The sequence below is a fragment of the Stigmatopora argus genome, chromosome 1, assembly GCF_051989625.1.
Source record: "Stigmatopora argus isolate UIUO_Sarg chromosome 1, RoL_Sarg_1.0, whole genome shotgun sequence".
Lineage (NCBI taxonomy): Eukaryota > Metazoa > Chordata > Actinopteri > Syngnathiformes > Syngnathidae > Stigmatopora > Stigmatopora argus.
Window position 1 is genome coordinate 25,669,021 of NC_135387.1, and position 25,334 is coordinate 25,694,354.

At 39.3% G+C, this 25,334-nt stretch overlaps 2 protein-coding genes and 1 long non-coding RNA gene across 3 annotated transcripts; 1 reads left to right on the forward strand and 2 right to left on the reverse strand.

The window, feature by feature from the left end:
- Window positions 1-62: 62 nt before the first annotated feature.
- LOC144072260 (ras-related protein Rab-9A-like) lies at window positions 63-3,906 on the reverse strand. Its single transcript, XM_077597559.1, has 2 exons — window positions 3,433-3,906; window positions 63-878 (listed from the first exon to the last, which is right to left on the reverse strand). Exon 2 carries the CDS (start codon window positions 846-848, stop codon window positions 207-209), a length of 642 nt encoding a protein of 213 aa, XP_077453685.1. The 5' UTR covers window positions 849-878; window positions 3,433-3,906; the 3' UTR covers window positions 63-206.
- Window positions 3,907-6,298: 2,392 nt separating this feature from the next.
- On the reverse strand, window positions 6,299-8,109 carry tceanc (transcription elongation factor A N-terminal and central domain containing). Its single transcript, XM_077596982.1, has 2 exons — window positions 7,998-8,109; window positions 6,299-7,363 (listed from the first exon to the last, which is right to left on the reverse strand). The coding sequence occupies exon 2, from the start codon at window positions 7,146-7,148 to the stop codon at window positions 6,543-6,545; it is 606 nt and encodes a 201-aa protein (XP_077453108.1). The 5' UTR covers window positions 7,149-7,363; window positions 7,998-8,109; the 3' UTR covers window positions 6,299-6,542.
- A 109-nt stretch (window positions 8,110-8,218) lies between these two features.
- On the forward strand, window positions 8,219-23,592 carry LOC144084545 (uncharacterized). The gene is made up of 3 exons (XR_013303908.1): window positions 8,219-8,460; window positions 9,105-9,160; window positions 23,477-23,592. It is a non-coding gene; the product is annotated as an uncharacterized LOC144084545 (long non-coding RNA).
- Window positions 23,593-25,334: the final 1,742 nt, after the last annotated feature.

Consider the following 25,334-nt stretch of genomic DNA (forward strand, 5'->3'; position numbering starts at 1 on the left):
CGGCAACAACGCACTCGTAAACGAACAAACAAATTTAAATTAACTTGGATAAATATATACAGACACACTCAAACATACGTTTAATGTAACTACACAAAACGGAATTCTAGTTTTGTCTTAATCTTTTGTTACCTTTGTTTTCCAGGTTAACGGTTTGCCACGCCTCCACCCTCACGTTCAAACAGGAACGTCGGGTGGTAATCTTATCAGGAGGCCAGAGCACTCGAGCAGCATCCGGAAGCCGAGCCGCTCTTGCCACTTAGGTCCACCGTATTGGCGTGAATAAGATGGTCGTCGGCGTCGTCCTGCGTGAGGATCAAGCGGACCGCCTCCTCGAAGGCGGACGCCACATTGACAGCGTCCTTGGCGCTGGTCTCAAAGTAGGCGAGTCCGCCGTTGTCACGGCACCACCGCCGAGCATCCTCTCCGGACACCTGGCGCTTGTCCACATCCAGTTTGTTGCCCAGCACCACGAAGGGGAAGGCGGCAGGCTCCTGGAGGTCGGCGTAGTAGGTGAACTCCTTCTTCCAGTTGGCCAGGTTGCGGAAGCTGAGCGTGTCGTCCACGCTGAAGGTGAGCAGGCAGCAGTCGGAGCCGCGGTAGAAAGGAGTGCGAAGGCTCCGGAAGCGCTCCTGGCCCGCCGTGTCCCAGATCTGCAGGGTGACGCTTTGGCCGTCCACCTCCAGCTCCTTGTTGAGGAACTCCACGCCGATGGTGTGGAAAAGGTGGGAATCGAACTTGTTGCTTACAAAGCGGTTCATGAGGGAGGACTTGCCTACGCCGCCGTCACCCAAGAGGATGACCTTGAACAGAGGTGACTTGGAGGTCATGACTTCGATAGTCTTCATGAAAGCAGCATGAGATAATGTTGACTTCCACTGTGAAAAAAATGAGGAAATATTTTTAGTTGAAAATATTTCAATGACAATATCCCTTCTCGCCGATTTGGACATTTCCATTGTTCTGTACAATATTTACAGCAGTGGTGGGCCGCAGGGGCCTTCAAGGCCTTCTCTGCTGGCCTAAGAAATATCTGAATCAAAAATTAAATTTTGTCCATCAACACTTATTAAATAATTCCAAATTGTCTGTTAGCTTCCTTTCCCCCTGGTTGCACTGCTTCCAGATGTGTTTTTTCATATTGAAGCATTTAACCAATCACATTTCAGCCATTATTTGTTGCCAGGGTCAGAAATCTGCCTCAAAGCCTTCACAATCAGTTCTGGGGGCTCTGCTGCATTAAACAAGCGTCGATAAGACTGTTGCTTTAACCAATACGAGTTCGAGTTGGCAACACCACAATGTATTGTCGCAGGCGTAGGCATACGTCATTGCCTTGTCATAGGCGTAGGGAGACGGCATCGCTTTCACCAACTATGATTAGCTACCAAACTGTATCTGGAGCGCGCTGCACAAGCAAATATATTGTTGTGTTGATATAAAGCCATTTTCAAGACGGACTATGCCAGAAATACGACAGGACAGGCTCGACTTTCAGCATTAGCTTCGATGGCGATAGAAAAGAAGGAAGAAAGAAAGGAGAATGGATACTGTGTACAGTTGAAAATGATTTTTGGTGAGTAAAATATGGCTATATTCCTAAATAATATTTCAATTGTGGGCCAAGTTCTGATATCTGAAAAGCTCCAGTGTTTGTATTTAATCACTAAATGCTGCTAGGAAGTGGATTTTACCCCATTTTTGTGCATTGATTTATTGATTATTTTTTATATGTCGCTGCAGTAGAGGTTTTATAGCCATAAAATAGTTTTTGAGGGTTGGATTGATTTGTTGAAGGCGCTACGATAAAATGCACGGACCACCACTGATTTACAGTAGTAATTCTCACCTTTCATTTGCAGAAAAGGTCATATATACATATTAATAACTGGACATAAACATTTTTTTAAAAATACTGTAAGCCTCTTCTTCTTAACTTATTAGCCTTTTTCTACTTAACACACGGTAACAATGAGCATTTGCTCAATAACTCAGCTAAATAATCACAATATATTGTGCTATAAGATAACACAAGATGGCGCAACAGCTCTATCTCTGAAACTCATGCATCAGAAAATGCTGGTCTGATGAATGATAAACTTTAGGCCCAATAAAGATCTGAAGTGAAATGAAATTACTTGAACACAAATCACAAATTCAGGTACCGACACTAAGTAGATGTGAATATTAATCCCTTTCCCCTGAAAAAAAGGAAAGAAAATGATTTTTCTGCATACAAAATATGTTCTCTCCTAAAAAATTACTGTTGTATTAATTTCATCATACTTTTTCTGAAAAGAAAACCAAAAAATACACACCATAACTCATGTTGTAAAGGAGTTTGATTATAACAAAATCCAACTATATGATACTATGTTTTTTGTGAACTGACAGAGAAAAATGTTTAATAGCCTTAACAACCCTAGTTTTTTTTTTAATTTTTATTTTATTCAGATTAGACAAAGCATTTTAACACAAACTCACATTTTCAACAAAATCCATTGGATTGTTACAGCCTATTGTTTGAACCAACATAATTATGACACGTTGTATTTTCAAGGCTTTTGTTTTCTTTTTTAATTTTCTCGATTTTCATTGAACGCAACAAAAAACTGTTAGTAAATGTGTGGGTTTCTGTCACCAAATGTTATTCTCAGCTAATAGTTTTGCTGCAATTTGTAAATGAAGCGGAGGTGAAAAACATTGTAATATCATCAATCTAAATGAACATTGTTTAATAAGCTGCCTTTAACATTTAAAAGACATTTGCTTGTCTTTATACCCTGTTGCCACCTTTTGTTGGCTTTTTACAACTTAAAAAAAATCCTGACATTTACAATGATTAAAATTATAAGACACCTATAGTGATAGCAAGCAGAACCTACGACATATATGTCAAAGTGGCGGCCCAGGGGCCAAATCTGGCCCAGCGCATCATTTTGTGTGACCCGGGAAAGTAAATTATGAATGCCGACTTTCTGTTTTAGGATCAAATTAAAATGAAGAGTATAGATTTATATAAAATTTCCTGATTTTCCCCCTTTTAAATCAATAATCATATTTTTTAATCCATTTTTTCTGTGTTTTTAGTTCAAAAATCATTTTGTAAAATCTAAAAATATATTTTTAAAAAGCTAAAATAAACATTGTTTTAGATCCATAAAAACTGAATATTGAGGCCCTTTAATCCAGTTCATTTAATCCATTTATAAAATAAAAAAATCTAAATATTATATCTAAAATGGTCTGGCCCACATGAAATCGAGTAAACGTTAAAGCGACCCGCGAACTAACCCGAGTCCAACACCCTTGACCTAAGAGATATAGTATTAAACTGTACCAATTGGGTCAAGTTTTATACTTAAGCCATCTAATGGATACATTGTGATTTGACCCCAAAACAAAAAAAGTTGGAATGTATTGGAAACCTACCTTTTATACCCGACTTTTTTCGTCTCCTACCAGTAAAAATACATCCATTCAATTGGCCTGTGCGCATGTAGAAGGCAAACTGACTATCCCAACATTGAGGTCGCTCAAGAAAGCCGCCAGTTTGGGTCACGCCTTCACTCGTCATGTGCAAGCGGCCACACTTCATTGTTTTACCCGTTGGCCAAAAAAAGAGCCTTTGTATGTGTCTCACAAACACATTTACTGTGGAACATGGTTACTTTTCCGGCATGGATATGTTCAGAAATAGTTGTGCGTAGTTCATTTATTTGTTTTTTACAGTATGTGATGGATTTATCTTCACTTTTAAAAGTTGATTACAGTGATGTAATCCATTTTTATAGCACTATTCAAATGTGGACCATGCACAGAGCTTTATAAAAGACTATGGATGAATTTATTTTGAGTCAGAATTTTAGTCATTGAAATAGTTTAGATTTCATACATGGATGACCGTTTGGAATTGATGGTTTAACGCAAGGGTGTCAAACTCGGGTTGGTTCGCGGGCCGCAATAACATCAACTCGATTTCATGTGACCATTTTAGATATAATATTTAGATTTTTTTTTAAATTGGATTCTAAGAACTGGATCAAAATCCCTAAATATTCAGTTTTTTTATAGATATAAAACTGTTTATTTGAACTTTTTTTTCTTAGTAAGGGAAAACATCTAAGAATCATTTGTTTTTCATTTCAAATGGAAACATAATTTCTTTTAATTATATTCAATATTAAAGTGGAAGACGGAAAATATTTCTTATATATTTATTTTTAGATTTTACAAAATGCTTTTTGACCTAAAAACACCAAAAGAAAAAAATGGATTAAAAAATTACAATTATTGATTTAAAAGGGGGAAAATCAGTAAATTTAATATACATCTATACTCTTCATTTTAATTTGATCCTAAAACAGAAAGTCGGCACTCATGATTTTCTTTACCGGGCCACACAAAATGATGCGGCGGGCCAGATTTGGCCCCCGGGCCGCCACTTTGACACAGGTGGTTTAACGTGACCGAAGGGGCGGGGGGATACTTTATCTCAAAGGAGTAAAAATAGCGACAGGACAAAAGCTGGGTGTCATGACCTCACAATCTGAATGCAGTATCTTTAAGATTGCAGTGTTTGACAGTCGGTTGTTAGGAGAACTGTTTTGAAGAAGCACGTTTGCTAAAAAAAGACACTTACTGAGTGTAGAGTTTAAAAAAAAAAACTTAAATATAGTATAAACGTATTCAACACCACGCAATTAAAACATTTAACTTGTATATCAATGCATTGTAATATTTAGGCAATATATATTTATATATTTAGCGAATTTCATGCCCAGGCTGTTCTAAAAAAAACACCAAGCGGGACGTATCGGTTAGAAGGGATGCACCATTTATAATTAAGAATTTCAAAATGGATGCCAGTTTATTTTCATAATCGACAAAATACATCATGTGAATCTGTGGGTGAAAACATGAAAACATCTTAACATTTTTCGGTCAAGTCTTGCATGAGATCCTGATTTTTTGTGTAATAGGGACAATATTTTTCCTCCAAATGTTATAGTTTGATTTAATAACCATCATTATATCAGGAAAACATTCATTTGAAGCAGTGTCTAGTGACATTTTTGGTCATGTTTTGAGGATGATAGAATATCACATGACACAAAATAGTATTCAAAAGATACTATCCTCCATTTAGACAGACAAAGCCCAATTGTTATTAGCGACTTCCAATAGATAAGCGGCGGTGTGTACACGTGTGTGAATGGCTTCAAGTGTTGTTCATTGAGGATTCACATGCTGGCAGTTTCAAATGATGATCATACGCCCAATCACATGAGAGGCAGATGGTGTTAGATTTATTTGTTTGAGCCGCAACCACAGTTTCAATGCACAGGGTAAGGATCCAGTTGCGATTTGTGGGTTTTAATCAGGAGAGGTTGATCATTTGAGGTTGCTAGTGCTTCCTAAATAATCTTTTTTTTTTATGAGCAAGATTAATAGTAACAGCTAATGTGTCCAAATTTTTTTTGTCCAACAGCAACTTTCCGAAAAATCAAAGGATGCAAGGGCTAACTTGAAATCCACCCACTTTCACTTGTTATACAGAGGATTGTAATGGGTAAAAATAAACGGTACTCGGACGTTTGATCGCCGGACGTTTGGTCGCCTGGAAGGTTATTGATAATTACCATTTAAAATCGTTGCTCAAATTCCCTAAATACAAACTGTGAATTATTATTTAGTCATACTCAATGCCCTATTAATTATTAGGCTAAAGAAAAGCTCCAAATTTCCCGGACTTTTATTGTTTTTTGTTGGAGAACTTGTTAAGACCCTGACTGACGTAGCTTCTTAAAGGGACAACGCATGTACATACAAACTCTTCTACACTCACATGTCGGCTCAGTGAAACTGCTCATGGCCATTGTTGGCTTTTATTGATGCATAGACCGTGTTGTTTTACCTTGTTTGGTCGCCGGACTTTTGGTCACCAGACTTTTGGTCGCCGGACGTTTGGTCGCCGGACGTTTGGGTCCGGGCGACCAAACGTCTGGCGTCCAAAAGTCCGGCGACCAAACGTCCGGTCACGAAATAAACAGCACTGGAAAGGTAGAAATGACCATCAATTCTGGTTGTGATGTCACAACCAGAATTGCTGGAAAAGTGGGCGCATTGTTTTGAATGGAACAACAGTAAGATATGAGCACCAAAATTTGTTTTCTACATGTAAAATGACATGAGTGTAGTTATTCCCATTTTTTTAGATAGTCTTCCCTCAATTATTGCGACTTCACTTCTTCGCAATTTTTTCTGCTATTAATTATATAATGTTTTAAAAAAAATTAAATCCACGTTGAAACTCGTAAGCGGAAGCCACTCCCCCGTCTTCCGCTTGCTACTAGGACTCAGCTCTAAAGAAAAAAAAGGTAGTTATAATAGGGGTGATGCTACTTCCCGATTTTTCGATTATCGCAACCATGTCTGGTCTACATTAACCACAAAATTTGAGGGATTACTGTAGTTACCACTTAATAGCATCTTTAATTCTTCTGGTGATGAACACTATGTAGGAGTGGCTCGAATAAAAATCATAAGCAGATCCATCCGCTGTGGTACCACTGCTGGCCACAACTGCTACAAGTCACAAAAGTCATGGCCTGGTCATCAGGGCCTCCCTGCCGCACCCACGCCGGCAGGAAGAGTGTCCCTCGGTCCACCTGTGTCACGCTGCAGTCTGAGCCGCCGCACCGCTCGCAGCGGAGCTGCCGCGTGGCCGTCCCTTCTACCCCGCGAGGAAGTTGCCTCTCGCTGACACCGCGAGACGAGTACTCCTCCCTTTCTCGCCGTAGCTCGGGGCAGGCCATTTCCTCCGCTGACATGCGGGCAAAGGCCTCCGGACTCAAGGAGCCGCTCAGCAGGCCCTGGCGGAGGTGGCGGTTTTTAGGATTCTTCAAGTTGGACACCTTGCTTCTTACACAGGCCTTGTATTTCACCTGGTTTGAGGTGTGGATGCAATGAATGTGCCGCTCAACCTCCGCAGCCAGCGCTGTGGCAGTTTCCAGTTCTTGTGGTTCGGGGCGGATGGCTGACATGAGGAGCTGAACACATTTGGACCTCAGAGACGCCGCCGTGCTTTCTGCGTGATTGACCTCCTGCCCTGCAGAAGCACTCCTGCTCGGTGAGTGTTCTGCCATGCTGGTACTTATGTACTGTGCTTTAGACTTCTGCTCTGAGTGTCTACTCTACGTATTTTTACATTATCTTTGACTTTTTGAGTTTTGACACCTGACTTGTCTTCTGCAATTCTTCCATTGATCTCGCCTCACTTCCGCATTATAATACCTTTTAAGAATCCTTTAGAGAACTTTGGTGGTGTATCTTTTCATGGATCTCAGCAGTGATGTCACACCTGTTAAGGGCACCAAGAAGTGTCAGTATGTCACCGTAGTGTCAGTCCGTTACACTCTACTGCATTCTCGATATGTTTATATTAGCACAACTGCATGAATTTGCAAAAGTATATTACTTACTCTGCTTTTTTTAACTGTATTTTTACTAGAATTTGTACTACTGCTCATTGAGTTGTCCTGAATATTGCAAATCATTCAATTACAATACGTTGGCATTTATATTTTGTTGATTTTTTTCATTAATGGCAATCGAAGAGTCACAGTTAACGAGGATGCTAAATATAATGAAAAATGTATAATTGTGCCTATTAATGATAGAAAAGTGAGGCAGAAATCAGCAAAGTTCTGCTGGATTTGTTATATTGAGCAAAATAATAACAATTCAGCACGTAAAGCTAGACATTGAATTCAGTAAAACCAAGAAACACGTTACGAAAAGACAAAAATTGTTTGTCTATAACACAGTAGTAATACAATTTAGTGCGGCAGATAAGGTAATCAATATAATCTGCGTTTGCTTGGCTTGATGGTTAATAACAACATTAGTTTGTATTCCTCTCGCATGCATGGACTAAAAGTAAATAATTTTGTGTGAATACGGGTATAAAATCTTTTCTTTTGCACTGAAATTACCTGCACTTTCTCGCTCTGGTGCTGAACTCCACTGTGTTGTTGTTTTTGTGCACGGGAGCGGCCATGTTGAATTTTAACAAGAGCGCTATACAGAAATTGGCCGCAAGATGGTGGTGTCGCCTCCCTCTATGAGCAAGATTTTTCTTCTGTAGGTTGGCTGTTGGAAATTATACTGAAAACTGCATTACTGCCACCCACTGGAATGGAAGGTAGATCCTGCCAGGCGATGGCTGTTTGCCTTGAAACTACACGATACTCTGAGAAAACAACATTGAGCCATAATAGCTTAAAATAGAAAGCTTTGATGGCCAGGGACAGTTTAGTCATTCAACAAGAAATGTAGAAATTATTGACATTAATATCCTGGCTGGATGTGGTATTATAGATAAGATTCCAGTGAGAGAAGACTTGAAGCTACGTGCTATCTTTATTTTTAAGTCAAACATCCTTTTGACATCCGATGGTATGTCACTACAACATTTTACATATGTCCAATTTTATGCTGTGGAGAATTTTATGTAATTGTTGATCTTGTAACAGGTGAAAAAAATATTTTTTGTAAAAAAAAAAAATATTTATTTTTAAATTTTTGTTAATTTTTTAATTTTTTCTTTTTTTTTGTTATTTTTTGTAAATTTTGGGGCAATTTGGACCGTGCCAGAAGTTTATTTTTGAAAACCCTTACCCACACAATGGCGTCCTCCTTTCGTTTTTCCAACTCACTGATGACTTTTCATGTGTTTTGGACAAAAAACTGTGGCTTATTATACTCATATTTTGAATTATGTGTGTAGAAAAATAGGACTGGATATCATTATTATTCCGCTTCTGTACCGTTTGATCTTCACGAGGGTCACGGGCTGCTGGTGCCTATCCAAGCTGACTATTATTTAAAGGCCCACTATCCTCTCAGGGGGTTCTTGATTGAATTAGATAGATTGGACTTCATTTGGGCCACATGTAGTCCTTTTCTTTGTAAAAATAAACCAAAAGAAGAGCAAAACATAGTTTCAATTCCATTACTCAGTTTCCGAAAGGCTGACTTTCTCGTGCAACGCACCCTTCTCAATTGTTTTGTTGTAAAAATTGTTAATATGTGCTTTGTAGGAAATTTCTCCAACATGAACACTGCCGATTAAAATGGATTGAGCACCTAGAAGGAAGTAAGTAGCCGATGTTCTTGGATTGATCAAAACATTTGACTGAAAACTGCAGAGACAAACTATTAGATAAATAATTTTTATTTTCAAATATTAATAGTTTTGTATGAGTCTTGATCTTTTGTTTTTGAATACTCATTGACAAGATTCTATCATTTTATTAATGTTTAAAACTCATACTCTAAAACCACTGGTGTCAAAGTGGCGGCCCGTGGGCCAAATCTGGCCCGCCGCATCATTTTTGTGCGGCCCACGAAAGTAAATCATGAGTGCCGACTTTCTGTTTTATGAGTAAATTCAAATGAAGACAGTAGATGTATAAGGAATATTTCCTGTTGTTCCCTTTTTTAAATCAATAACTGCAATTTTTTTAAAATCCAAATTTGTATTTTCTTTCTTTTTGTGTTGTTTTTAGTTCAAAAAGCATTTTTTTTTCAGTTTTAAATCTACAACAAACTGAATATTTAGGTCTTTTGATCCAGTTCTTTTAATCCATTTTTTTTAAATATCGAAATATTATATTTAAAATGTTTTCTCTTTCCCCTTTATTTTTCACTGTAAACATATTTTTAAAAACACAATATTCACTCTTCCTTGTTAACTAAAAATGCAAAAGGTAAAACCTATGATAGATTTAATATTTGCCCTCTTTTGTGATTAAAATAGTTTTAAATTATTTTTTTAAAATCCACTACAATATAATATGTGCTATTAATAGGCTCAAAGAGAAGATTTGTACTAATTTTAATGTCCAAAAAATGGAAAAGCTGTCAATTCATTAATTGAATAATTTTGGCCCTGCGGATGAAAGCGAAACTACGACGTGGCCCGCGACAAAAAAAATAGTTTGATACCCTTGTCAAGGCTGTCAAACTCGGGTTGGTTCTCGGGCCGCATCAACGTCAACTCGATTTCATGTGGGCCGGACCATTTTAGATATAATATTTAGATGTATTTATTTTTTTAAATCGGATTAAAAGAAATAGATCAAAAGCCCTAAATATTCCGTTTTTTTAATAGATCCAAAACAATGTTTATTTGAGCTTTTTTCTTAGTCAGGGAAAACGTCTTTTAATTATTTGTTTCTCATTTCAAAAGGAAACTACTAAATATTTTTAAACTATGTTCAATAAAGTGGAAAAACAGAAAATATTTTATATCTTTATTTTTAGATTTTCCAAAATGCTTTTTGAACTAAAAACACAAAAAGAAAAAAATGGATTAAAAATTGCAATTATTGATTTAAAAACGGAAAATCAAGATATACAATATACTACATCTATAATCTTCATTTGAATTTGATCCTACAACAGAAAGTCGGCACTCATGATTTACTTCCTCGGGCCGCACAAAATGATGCGGCGGGTCATATTTGGCCCCCGGCCCGCCACTTTGACACCTGTGCTCTAAACTGAGGAGGGGCATAGAAGATTATTATAATAAGTAGTAAATATAGTGTCATTCTGCTGTTGTATTTTAAAAAAATATATAATCTCAGTTTGCATTTAATCTGGAATCATGATTGCGGATTAAAACGTATCAATATAAGCAATAAACCTTGTGTTAGATGTTAATATGCACAATGTGGATTATATTATGCAATATGTAGTACATTCTTACTCACTATTCAAAAAATGTAAATGATTAAATATGGTATATCATCTCAGTTTGTATTCAATCTGGAATCATGATTGCGGATTAAAAGGTATCAATATAAGCAATAATAAACCTTATGTTGGAGGTTAATATGCACAATGTTGATTATATTATGCAATATGTAGTACATTCTTACTCAGTATTCAAAAAATGTAAATTGCATTATGTGGAATACTCCCAGGGCATTAGACCTCCCATAAACAATGACAATGAGGCAGCTGTTACATAACCTGAGGTATGACATCACCTCCCACATTTTATATTCGTAGTAGCTACTTCAATATTTATACAGAGAAGGCCCTGGCGAAGAAACTGGCGTCTTATCTCTCAATTAAATATGATTTTGAACCCCCCACTTGGTAGTTTTCTGCAAACCTTTAAGCCTAAACATGTACTGAAATGCTCATAGTGCTCGTGGACTGTCACTGATGAAAGGAGGGGTCCGTCGTGGTCTTTGTGAGCAAGGCAGCGGCAAGTCAGGCACAAGAAACAACCGTTATTTTAACAGCAGAAACTGTCCTCCCTGCCGTTGACCGTACAGGACTGGAATTCTTCTGGGATTTGATCAAATCATTTCATTGGTAGTGTTGAACATTCCTGCTGTGGGAATGGAATTTTACCAGCATGCGGCCTGCCGTTGTGTCCCAGCGCCAATAGGTGGCGCTGTCGTCGTTGTTTAATGTTGTGAATTCTGCAGTATCACTTCCTGCTTGTGTTGTCTCCTCCCCCTGTGCAGGACACGCCCCACAAACATAGACAGAGAGAGTGGGGGTGTGGTATGATGGGGGTGGCAGAGGTGGTCAAAGCATTGATTCCGCTTTTGTTCATGGGAAAAGAACTATACGGGCTCGGCAGACGAGTGGTTAGCGTCAGGGTTTTGGGGTTGTGGGTTCGATTCCAGGTCGGTGCTTACTGTGTGGAGTTGTCATGTTCTCCCTGGGCTTGCGTGGGTTTTCTCTGGGTACTCTGGTTTCCTCCCACATACTAAAAACATGCATTGCAGCCTGGTTGACCACTCTATTGTCCCTATTGGTTGTTCGTTTCATTGTGCCTTGTGATTGGCTGGCCAACGATTCAGCGTTTCCACCACTTGGTGCCTGTAGTTAGCTGGGATAGGCTCCAGCACCCCCGGTTCAGAATATGAATGAATGAACTACAGACTCTGAATCGATCTTCAGTCTAAGAGATGTTGCCTTTGGGCTTTATCAATTGCTCCATATTGTTGCTTCATTTTTTGGGGGTCAAATATAGTAAATTCATGCATTTGTACCAACCATTCGTTAAGTTTGACCATTCAGTAATCCTGTTTTTATGTCAAAATTCCTTTGGGAAAATTAAGGAGCTTATTCAGGACAGATTCTTATTTGCAACTGACAGAATAAACTGCAGTGTCGTATATTGTATATTATATTTCATCATAAATGAAAATAAGAAGTGTTTTGAAAGGAGGTAAAAACTGCAATCATATGTGACATTCTTCATGATTTTAAAAGATGATATTGGGATGAATTGGGTGTCCCAATGTCTCCCAATATGTGTCCCAAACATTTTCACATCATTTGCGTTCCAAACTTCGGATACAAAGATGTCAATAAAATAGCTGCAAAGGACATATTTTGTTTTGAAGTGAGTAACATTAAACGTGCAAATACCAGACAAATCTACTTTGTACTTTACATTTTAAATTTTTGGAACTTCAAGCCCCATCACATGATAACATGAAGAGTTGGCATTCTCAACTAATTCACACGGATCAAAGGTAGCCATAATGTATGCCGTCCCCCAGCAGAAAGCAACGTCCATGCAGGCCGTGCAAAATGGAAGTCCACGTCGAAGCTGTTTTTAATGCAATTTGACAAGCGTGCCAGTGTGTGTTTGAGCGTGCGTGGCCAGCCGCCCACTCATCACAAAGCCACGTACGCACATGACCTTGAGCGTGAATCCACACGACGGAAGGAACTTTTTTTTCCCCGCTGTGTTTCGGCCCTGAAGGCTGATCTGTTTTGACTGACACTCCCGCCATATTTCGCGGGTTCCCACCCTGAGGGTGACTTCGCCCAGACGTCGTCATGGTCACGCCACGTCCCCGCACGGCTCGCCACGTGCGCTCAACCCAAAAAGTGTCTGCTAAAGGCTGAGATGGAGTGTTCCAGATGCTATCTGATGGTGCGTCGTGTTGATGGAGAATGGGGACGGGTGACTCACTGTTGTGACTTGTTGTTTTTAACCCTCTGTAAGACAAAAACAATTGGCAGACTCGCTGAAAATGCAGATTTTCTAATATAAATTAAGCTAGCAAGACTTGTCAAGTCATCAATACTATTCGAATTCTTCATAAGTCAAGCAAATCCCAATTTTTCAAATGAAAAAGACTATCCAGTTGGGCCAAAATAGTTTTAGTTACTTTAAATCAAACAAAGTTATGTTATTTGCTCTGTCTGACCTCATGCAAAGTTAAATACACGGTTAAGCATTTACCTTGCTGATAAGCAATGATTTGCTTTTGTGTGTAAGCCTCCACCTTTTTTCCAAGTCAACATGTAACCTGGTTGTTTGACACACCCTTCAAGTGTCTTCCTGTGTCTTCAACAGCCTTCCTCTCCTCCACTTTGTCCATTTCCGCTCTATCCCATAAATTCCAGACGTCCCATAGTTCAGATTCCCAGGGCCTGCAACTTTTATCATGCGGTATAATCATTTTAAATTTTTGCGTTAAAGAAAATGGCAAATGATGAATGGCGAAAAAATATTGGACTACTAATATAAGTCCTTTACACTGATGTAAGAAAAAGGAAACATTGTTATTTTAAAACTATGCTTTCCACAACAGTGTGGGAAACGCTTTTCCCCCCCTTTGACCTTCTTAACCTTTGACCTCACCCACCCGTTCGACACCTCCTTCAGTGTCAGGTCGGCAAGTCAAATAGCTGCAGGATGTACGTGAGGAGAACTAAAAATGCCAGAAAAAAAACCCTGACAGGATAGGGAGTATTAATGTGAGCACGCACAAACTGCAGATGCTCATCATGCACATTTTTTTGCAAATTCTGTTCTATGTGACAAATCATTGCGAACCTACTGAAAGCAGGTCACTATAACATTCCTTTCCAATGTCTGGCTAATCAATAATAAACACACAGGCACTCATAGACTACAAACTTGCCCACTTTTCTTTCCCTTGCGTTGCATTGTGTGGACTCCTATTGATAAAATCACTTATGTCACTTTAAAATGTTTCATTTGTCCAACATACCCACATGCGTAACTGTGAAATTATACGTTTTGCCAGTATTTTATGCTCTTTGATCAGTTCAAATTGTTTACGCCGTATAACAACTTTTGTACGTTTTTTTTAAGTACTTTTTTTGTCAAACCGATCTCGTTTTAGCCATTTCGACTCTTATCCGGATCGTCTCCGTCATTGGTACCAGTCGAAAACGTCATCGTCGACTGCTAATATTGTCATGCTTTAAGCATTACAGTGGTACCTCGACCTACGATCAGCTCTACCTACGACATGCTCGAGGTACGATGAAAATTTAGATCGTATAATTCGCCCTAGATACGATCAAAATTTCGAGATGCGACTAAGCCAGGTGGCCATGACATGAGAGGCTGTTTATCATTGTAGCGCACTGTCTTTTTTTGCCGCATCTCTTTTGTGTATAACAGATATCTACGAGCACTGAACGATTTATTCCGACGAGTTTCTCCTACGCATCGAGAAGGAAACGCACAACTCGCATGCGCGGGCAAAAAGAGGGCTTTCTGAGTAATGAACTATACTCGTGCACACAACACCAATAGGCAATGGCACACTTTCTCAGAATAAAACTTCATTACCCACAATCAATACATGGGTATGCTGTTATTCCTTCCTTAGCCTGTTAGCTCCCGCGATCGCTAGTTCAAGACTACTTCTCGTTGGCAAGTGGTCGTGCGTTTTCCTATTGTGAGGACATTTGTGTGCATCATTTTCGGAATATTTTGAAGGGAATACAACAGCAAACAGCCCATCGATAGCGAACGTGAGGGTGGAGGCGTGGCAAACAGCTAACCCGCCCAGAACGAAGGTAAAAAAAATTAAAACAACACTAGAATTCAGTTTTGTGTAAAGGTACATTAAACGTATGTTTGAGTGTGTCTGTATATATTAATCCAATTTAATTTAAATTTGTTTGTTGCGTTACGAGTGCATTGTCGTGGAAAGTCCCCCCAATATGTCCAATCCAATATCCTGTTTTTGGTGTTTTTTCAGAGGGTTGGAACGAATTAATTTGTTTTTAATTCATTTCAATGGGAAACATTCGCTCGAGTTACGAAAAGCTCGACATACGATCTCAGTCCCGGAACGGATTAAGATCGTATCTCGAGGTACCACTGTATATGCACATGTGTATTCCCCTTTCACCCTTTTTCATATATAAATATAGCGCGTTAGCAAGCAATGTACCCTTGCATTCAAGCTATCTTGAATTTAGCGCATACTGATTGGGCACCCCGTCTACTCTGGAGAAAATTTTAGATGTAAGTGCGCTCTATGTGAGTAAATATAATATAATGCATGTTGCATTTGTATGGTTATTTTTTTGTCGCTTATTAAGGGGAATTGCAATCATTAATAAGGTGAGCAATTGCCAAGGTTGACAGGTATGAAAATGTAGCACCTGACAGGAGACGAACGCCATGCTACTAGCTAGCAATGTTCAAAGCCAATGTCCATTCTGGCTGTAAATTCCAATTTTGGGGCATTTGTTGCCATTCTTAACCGAGAACCAAGCGCAAGAAGCTCTCACGTTTTATTGTGTGTATGCTAGCGTGGAGCGCTATGAGACACAGCGCAGCTGTGGCCAGGGGTGACGGGGTGAAAAAGGCACCGAGGATCAGTCTTTCTGTTGCTGTTCTTATGTAACTGTGTGAACGATAAGCGATCCGAGGACAAAGAATGGGAAATCAACAGGAGTGATGTCATGTGTTTTTGCTTCCATGATTTTGGTTAGATTTAACCTGCTTTGACATTTGTCAACAATCAAAATATCCCAAAAAAGCAATCCAAATTTTGTGCGCATCGAGGTTGTTCCTAGTGAAATATGTCCTGCATCTCTAAGGATGAAGTTTCGATTCACTTGTGTGTTACAGAAAGAAAAATAGAAAGAGAATTATAACAGTATGTGCCATTAGGTGAGTCAGTAAGTGTAACATTATGTTTTTTAAGTCCTTTTCAAGCTCTGCCCGAATGATAGATGAATAAAATGGAGTGCACAATGGACTTATTTGGCGTTGCGGCAAAGAATAAAAGAAGGAAGGAAGGAAGGAAGATGGCAGAAAGCGCCAAAACTCCACATGAGGTTTTTATCAGAACAAAGCTGATGTGGACTCGGCTGCCTTTCAAGCTTGTGCTTTGAATGTGGGCAGCTAATATCAATAGGTCAAAAGGTCGGCCATCTTGAGGACTAAAGTCTTTCCTTTAAGTAAATAATCACTACCTCCTGCCTGCTTCGGGGTCCAGTTTAATGGCAGCTGTCATAATCTTGCCATCTTAACTTGCGAGGAAATTTAAGAATTACAAATACGACGCAGTGTAGCTTTAAAATCATTTAATAATTCATTTGCATTGTTACTGAACAAGCAACAGGAAACACAACAGACATCTCTTGTCTCGGCCGCACTGGCTGTTCAACAGAAATAGCCGTCCTCGCTATTATCGAGCTCAAGCCGCGCTTCCTGTCCGTCTGCCGCTTCAGCTTGCACAGAGGAATTGTGGGTAAAATCTAGTGGTACGACAAATACTGCTTCCCACACTCCGGCCGCATCACTCGGGAAGGCAGTGCTCCCACTTCCTCCTTTGCAAAGGCATTTGCAGAAGTGGAGATGTTCGAGGTCAGTTCGCAAAGCGCAAACTTTGACCCTCCAATGGCGTGTTCAACTACATTTGGGTTTTACTTGCTAAGGTGCACTGAAGCTGCTGTGAGCCACAGCTCACACAGAATGCTGCACAATGTTTCATCAAGTCACGCCTCTTAAAGGTGCGCCGTGTTAAAAATATTGAATGCTCGCAACTGTTCTTTTTAATTCTAATGGGGTTGAATTGTGGTTGAAAATATGCATTTTAAAGCCTTTTTTCACAGTGTTTAACATGATTAGGAGCGTGAAGCTGTGGTATTAAGTGCAAAACTATTGGTCATTTGTTTTTTGTGTGTGTAGTTACTCGTGTAGTGATTTAATCAAAGGCAAAAATGGTGCCTTACAATGTACAATCTTAAGATGAAGCAACAGGGTGGTCTTTTATGTCAGGGGTGTCAGACTCGGGTTGGTTCGCGGGCCGCTTTAACGTCAACTTGATTTCACGTGGGCTATAATAGATAGATAAAATATTTAGATTTTTTTTTTATAAATGGATTAAAAAAACTGGATTAAAAGCCCTGAATATTCAGGTTTATATAAATCTAAAACAATATTTATTTTAGCTTTTTTATATATATTTTGCAAAATGATTTTTGAACTAAAAACAGAAAAAATGGATTTTTTTTTTTACAATTATTGATTTAAAAGGGGGAAAATTTAATATACATTTATTCTCCACTTTAATTTGATCCTAAAACAGAAAGTCGGCACTCATCATTTACTTTCCCAGGCCACACAAAATGATGCGGCGGGCCAGATTTGGCCCCCGGGCCGCCACCTTGACACATGTTCTATGTAGTACATTGTCAACAGTAGCTGCATTCAACAGTGATTAAGGAGTGGCATTCTATAGTAGTGATTGCATCTTAATGATAACGGTAAATAAGCATTTATATAGAAAGATAACTGGCATGATGCACCTTCCTCCCACTCAGCCTTGTGATTGAACAAAGGATCATCTTGTGTTAAGTGAAATTGGGGCTTGGTCTCTTTTTTTTTCCGTCTCTGGCCTTGCGAGAATACTCTCGTAAGCGTAAACATGAGACTTGAGATCATGAAATAAAGCCTCAACTTATTCAAGCAGAACGAACGCATCCTTTATTCATTTTTTAAAGCACCAGGCCCCTTGTGGATCAGTTGTTGAGTTTTCAAAGAACCCACTTGTTAGCATGAATGTAATATACTGGAAAACAAATGAAACATACCACATTTTTTTCATATTGCAGGTGGGTCTGAAACATCCTTATAAACTTTTTTGCGAGGAGCAGACATTTAACTCAGTGGTTAACACGTGATTCTGTAATCCAATCAAAACAAACATTGTTGATTGGTTGCTTGCCAAGCACTATCAGCAGAAAAAATGAAAAAAAACTGCCTTTTGTGAGGATAAGCGGAACGGAAATTGAATGAATGGTTATCAAGCTCTGTAAAAGGAAGGAACGTATGTTCAATGAAGTCATTTTTACGACGTGTTGTGCTCGGAATGGCTTGGTTAAGCATTGATATGAAGCTTTGAAGGGTTAAAAGGAGTAGCTGTACGCAGACGGCGGGATCCATCCAAACATCCCTCCCACATTCCTCAAACAATGACGACTCTTCACTAAAAAGAGCAATTCTTAAGCTCAGGGCCAAACAGTGAAGGAGAAAAAAAAATACCACTCAATGTGCTAGCATGCTGTTCTTGTAATGGGCAGGTTATCTGGCAAACAGCGGAAAGGGACAGACCACATTCTTCATCGCTGACCTCATGCAAGAATGCTATGGAAAGGATGCATGTCAATTGTACTTTTAGACCTTCTTTTTTTACGCAGTCAGATGTTGTGAAAACTTTGTGTTGATGACCATTTCACCCCTAGAGGAATACTCATGCATCTTCTTCACCTGTCATATTTCATTCATCACATCATCATCCATACGACCAGAATAACCAACAAAGGCTTCTAATGAGCAGGAATGCCCTCAGATCACTTGGACAGCTGCCACAGCAGGGGGGGCCTCTTGGTAGTGCCCCCAGAAAGTCCCCCACCCCCCACCCCCTCCAAATTCCTACACTGGCCACACCGGGTGTTTTTTTGCATGATCGGAAATAACAAAGTACAAATACTTTAATAAGGTAGATTTCTGTTGGGTAATTGTTTTGAATGTTTGTGTAGATTTTTTTTTCTCGCCACTTGAAAAGAGGTGTCTGTAATTGTCATAAAAAAAGACCGTTACTGTAAAAGGCCAAAGAAATTCAACTTAATTGGCATTTTGATTGAAAAAAAGAACACTTTCTGCAGCCAACAATGCAACAAACTATCTATGTAAAAGAACTGATGTTGTATAAAAAAAATGTCAAAATAGTGTTTTGTGCTCATTTAAAAATAAAATGTCTAGTGTTAACAGAATTTGATCTAATCTGGATTTTAAAAAAATATATACTGGGAGGTTTTTTTGTTAAAATGGTCTAATTTGGCATTTTCAAAGCATATTATTCTGTTACCTTGAAAGCCTGAGCTAACGCTAGCTTGCTTGTTTTCCGCAATAACTGGATTATTTATTGATTTATTTTTAAAATATTATTAGTATTATTTATTATTAAGAGAAACCGTACGTCTAAAAAAGTGCTCAAAAGACCAACTAATCTAGGCTGAAAAAATGACATTCTCTGTAGATTTAATGCAGATTGTTGTGCAAACCCAGTAAAATGGCATCCAAGGTTTTAAAAGATCATAATTTAGAAATAATAAATAAAACTTTAAGTACACATCTGGCACTTCTATTACCATATAAACTTTCCAGAATCCACACCAACATGGATATCCCACTCACTTTAGTGTTCGGTTCCACCACTGGGGCTCGTTTAATCTAATGCACAGGTGTCAAAGTGGCGGCCCGGGGGTCAAATATGGCCCGACGCATCATTTTGTGTGGCCCGGGAAAGTAAATCATGAGTGCTGACTTTCTGTTTTGGGATCAAATTAAAATGAAGAGTATAGATGTATATTAAATTTCCTGATTTTCCCCCTTTTATATCAATAATTGCTATTTTTTTAATCCATATTTTCTTTGTTTGTAGTTCAAAAATCATTTTGTAAAATCTAAAAATATATTTAAAAAAAAGCTAGAATAATCATTGTTTTAGATCTGTAAAAAAATGAATATTCAGGGCCTTTAATCCAGTTAATTTAATCCATTTATTTAAAAAAAATCTAAATATTATATCTAAAATGGTCCGGCCCACATGAAATCGAGATGACGTTAACATGGCCTGCGAACCAACCCGAGTCTGACACCCTTGGTCTAATACCGTATATGAAGTGGCATAAGTGGAGTAGGGGCGATTAACGGTGAAGCCCATCTGTTTTGGTGGTCCTCTAAAGTTTGAGGAATGCACCACAGCAGACGTTGGCTCATGATTGGAATGTTCACAATTATGGCTTGGTCCACTTCCAATGTGTGTGTGTACGTGTATACTGTTACCAAATACTAACAGGAAAAAGTGTGTGTCTGCCCCTTGGATCGATGGAGGGATTACTCAAGGCCATTCCTGATTGGCTCCCTCTGAGCATGACACTGATACATTCTGATGGATTAAGGGTAATAATTTTGGGAGGCTGAAGTGAGGACGGGTTGTCCCTTTTCTAGTCTCTGGGGGCTCTATAAATATTACTATTCCTGCCAAATAGCGCCGACCAGATTTTGAAGGCAAACAAACTCCGAGATAAAAGTCCTTGACTGTTTTGGGGGAAATGCTTAATGGTTATTTTCATGCGAAGGTTTCTTGTTTACAATTTTGAGGTAGTCAAACATAGTCCTGACAAGACATTTCATAGTTTCATGAGTTGAGCAACAAGATTGCAAATCTTGAACTCAATTGAACTTGTGTTTTTGCACGGTTATCGTTCATGATGTCAACGAGGAGCAACGTGTGCCTGGTTTAAAAAAAAAAGATGAGCGTGAAGCCAAAATATCTCCCCTGGGTCCGAAGCATGGACGGTCATCGGCACGTTTTAGTCGGAGCCATCTGCTGCGTTTTGTCTTTGAGGCAGTTGCCGTGACAACGCAATGTGACAGGGTTTTCTGTCCTTGATGATGTGGCATTTCTTATTTATATTTGTCACGATTTCACTCATCCTTGAACCCTATGCTTTGCATTCCTGGTCAATTGGGTTTGACTTTTGTTCATTGATCTTAAAAACAACAACATTTTCAGGTGTTTTTTTGTTTTTTTACAACAGGAAAGAGCGTGCTGGGAATGGCCGTCTACGTTAAGCACCGTTGTGCTCTTTGTTCTGGAGTGTTGCTCCATATTCGGCTGCAATTACAGTCATAATAAATAATGGGCAGCAGTTCAATGGGAGATTAGGATGTTTGTGTTCCTGAAACCTAGAAAAGTGGACAAATGGCAACTTCCGGCAAAAGCGAGCTGCAGCTATTGTCACACATTATGATCCCTTTTACAGAATCTATCGTTAACTTTGAACGTTGGAAAGACGAGGGTGTCTGAAATGCGATTCCCATGTTATTACGATGCTGAGAAGTCATTATTTCATTATTAATCTGCATATTACGGTACTTGGGGAAAAAACAATTCAGTCGGATAATGAAAAGTAATCACATTTGCGTGTATCAGTTTGGCCACCACAGGCTTTTCTGACTATTGCCGCTTTGTTTCTTCGAGTAAATTGCGTATTTGTGGGTGTCAGCGTCACATAAATACCGATAATTCCAGCACAAACTCAGACAAGGGCAGGAAGCAAGTGTCAAACATTTTTGTTGTTGTTTTCAAGGATGGCCTCGAGGCTACCAAATCAACCCGTCTGTGTGATAGCTTGTCAATTGCCTAAACAATAGTTTGCCATGCCTGGGATGATTACCCACAGAGGGACCTGTACTTCTATTTAAAGTATGTAAATCCTACAATAATCTGTCATTGTTATTTTACTCTCGTAATCCAGAACTCTTACCATCGCTAAATTCAAGTTAAAAATTGGTAAACATTAGCGCACAGCCAAAAATAGTTGGCGGTGCGAGACAAGTAATATTTAGCGCTTCCCTCTCACTGAGAGCAAGGTTGAAAAATAAAAACAAACTTTGCTGATACGCAGCCTGTCAGTCCTTTTTTATTGGCCCCGAGCCCAGACGTGCTCTCTAATCATTTTCATCTGTGTGGAAGAGCTGGCGTATGCAGCTGAGCTCTACCACGGCATAGATTCGCAAATCCACGTTGCCTCTTTGACGCTATTTGAATCTATTCTAATAGCTTTGGGTCGGCTACGTGCTTGGAAGAACGTGTGTCCCTGAACATCAGTCCATTGTTCTGTTATCAGATGCCGCTGCATTCTGTAATGGAGGAAAATTTGGGGTTGGACTCAGCCACGGTCTAATCTCATCACCCTGCTCGTCTGATGGAATGTAAATGGCCTCGGGCCTCATCGCTTCTGCCCTGTTGTGACACATTCGCTCACCCTCGTAAAGAGCCGGACAGGACAACAGTGGGATCGATATTTTCATTGTAACCCTTCAACACGTTGCTTCAGGATCGAATACGCATGAAATTTTAGGTTAAAACGCAAAGGGAAGATCAGTATTTTAATCATTTAGAACAGGGGTCGGGAACCTTTTTGAAAGAGAGAGCCATAAACAATTACTATTTTCAAATGTTATTCCCTGAGAGCCATACTCACAATTTAAAAGTCAAAATACATGAAAATTTGCCTATTTTTACTCATTTTACCACTTTTAAAGTACAAAAAGTCTTTGAATTCTTTTGACAACATTATTACGCTGTTGTTAATCAATGAATATCACTGAGTATCAATGAGAGAATGGATGCAGAAGACTCTAATGAAAAAAAAGTCAATGTCACAGTGCCGATGTGACGTTCCTATTGGTGCATTCGGGACTCGGTTCTCTCGCCACCGGTTTCCATATTTTAGCTCAGAGCCATATGCAACCATCCAAAGAGCCACATGTGGCTCCTGAGCCATAGGTTCCCTACCCCTGATTTAGAACAAGGGTAGGGAACCTATGGCTCGGGAGCCATATGTGGCTCTTTCCATGGGGGTATATGGCTCTCCACTAACCTGTGAGGTAAAATATGGAAATCATTGGTGAGAGCGCTGAGTCCCGAACACGCTAATAAGAGCGTCACTGCGTTGTTGACACGACCTGTACCCCTACTTTAATCATAATTTAGTTTTTTATTACTCTTCTGCATGCATGACATCATTGATACTGATTTATTAGCCACAGCATAACAATGTTGTCAAAAGAATTCAGAGACTTTTTGTACGTTAAAAGTGATGAAATAACAAAAAAATTAAAAATCCCACTTTCATATATTTTTACTTTTCAATCCCGAGAATGGCTCTCAAGAAATAACATTAGAAAATATTAATTGTTTATTGCTCTCTCTGTCAAAAAGGTTCCCGACCCCTGATTTAGAATTTCTAAAATTTCTGCATCAATTCATGGAGAAAAGTAGTCGGATTTATATCAAATCCACAACAATAAAATAAAAGCCTATGTTGACACGTATGCCGTGATTTTCTTCTGCTTCAACAATGTTGGCCGCGTATTTTCATGGATAAGATCAAACTGTCCAAGCCCTGAGGTAGCAAAGCATCCCCATACCACGATACATACCATACTTCCAAGTTGGGATCAAGTATCAAATATCACTTTGTTTTCATTTTTTCCATTGAAAATCTTTCCATTAGTTTTGTTTTACATTCAATCCTGCAGATTTGTCAACATAGTTGTTGCCATTTATAGGATGAGTTCAAATTTCTTGACTTCACTGCGCTTTCCAGTCATCTTGACAAGATAGTTTCTCCCTGGGAAAAGGAAAATTGAGATTTGGTGGATGACCTTCAGAGGGCTATTCACGCCAGACACTCTAGAGACATGACTGAAATGCAGAATATTTGCAAAAAGGAGTGGCCCAAAGTTCATCAAGATGTTTGCGCACATCTGATCTGGAACTCCTGGAAATATGAAGTTGAGGTTATCGTGGTGAAAGGAGGATCAAGCAGGTCATAAATCAGAGGGTTCACTTGCGTCTCTTGCCTTGTCCTCTCAATACTTTATATGTCCAATAAAAAAGTCAAGACATACTCTTATACAGGATTTTTTTCTTTAATTGTGGTTTTGATGACATTGTGCCACAATTAATAACTGGCTTTGACACAAATGAAGAAATTCCAATTGCTGTTGCTCCCTGTACTCGGTCGTTTGGTCGCCGGTCTTTTGGTCACCCGGAAGGTTATTGATAATTACCATTTAAAATTGTTGCACAAATTCCCTAAATACAAACTGTGAATTATTATTTAGTCATACTTAATCCCCTATTAATTATTAGGCTAAAGAAAAGCTCCAAATTTCCCGTACTTTTATTGTGTTTTGTTGGAGAACTTGTTAAGACCCTGACTGACGTAGCTTCTTAAAGGGACAACGCATGTACATACAAACTCTTATACACTCACACGTCGGCTCAGTGAAACTGCTCATGGCCATTGTTGGCTTTTATTGATGCGTAGACCGTGTTGTTTTACCTTGTTTTGTCGCCGGTCTTTTGGTCACCGGTCTTTTGGTCGCATGTTGTTTGGGTCCAGGCGACCAAAAGACCGCGACCAAAAGTCGGGCGACCAAAAGTCGGGCGACCAAAAGACGGCGACCAAAAGACCGGCGACCAAACGACCGCACACGGTTGCTCCCCATCGAATTTAACTTCATCTGGGGCAGAGGTGCCCAAGTCTGGCCCTCGAGGGCCCCAATCCAGTCGGTTTTCCAGATCTCGGCCCCTCTCTCACACCTGGATCAAATGATAACCTCATCAACAAGCTATCCAGAAACTTGATAAGCTATGATCTTGATTATTGGCAAATTAACAGACAATGGTGGCCAATCACCTCTTGTCGCAGTTTGTGTATTTATGACATGGTGAGCTGTCCCCCAGGGCAAATTCCCACATTAAGAAAAAAAAAGGCACCAAGCTCTTCTTGAAATATGAGAAGGACGTACTGTGTCACGCATCAGGCAGCCGATGATGTTGAAGGACCCAAAGGTCAATTCTGAGGAAAACAATAGCCTCTTTGTCAAGATGGATGCCGCTTCTGCGATTCACACCGGGCAGGGCAACTAAATCCAAACTAGCTAATCCTGCAATATCAGTTCAATTTGTTTTAGGTCATAAAAAGGAGCAACCACGGACATAAACAATTTTTAGGAAATATGAGTGCAATGAACAGAAATGGTTGAAGTTTGGCCCGTTAAAAGCAAAATGCATCAAAACAAGAAGCAATAAGAGACCACACACACATTTTAGAAACTCCGTGCAATTGTTTGTCTTGAGAGTTTGGGGGATTTGTTATGGAAATGGGGTATTTCTTTCTGGGAACTTGCCCCGCTGACCTTTCAGACAGAGACGCAGGCGAAGGGAGGGGGTGCAGATTCGTTTTGGGGATAGGCACGGCCATTCTTTTTTTGGGCCAAGCAGTCTCTCTCCTCCTATCACTTAGCATTCGTGATGCACAAATAACCATTTACAATTTAGAAGAAAGATCCACCCTCCATGAATTCATTCATTTTCTGCACCGCTTATCCTCACAAGGGTCGCAGGGGCCGAAAAATA

Excerpts from the sequence above, each read along its gene's own strand:
- LOC144072260 (XM_077597559.1), bottom strand. The coding sequence starts at position 848 with ATGAAGACTATCGAAGTCATGACCTCCAAGTCACCTCTGTTCAAGGTC.
- tceanc (XM_077596982.1), bottom strand. The coding sequence starts at position 7,148 with ATGGCAGAACACTCACCGAGCAGGAGTGCTTCTGCAGGGCAGGAGGTC.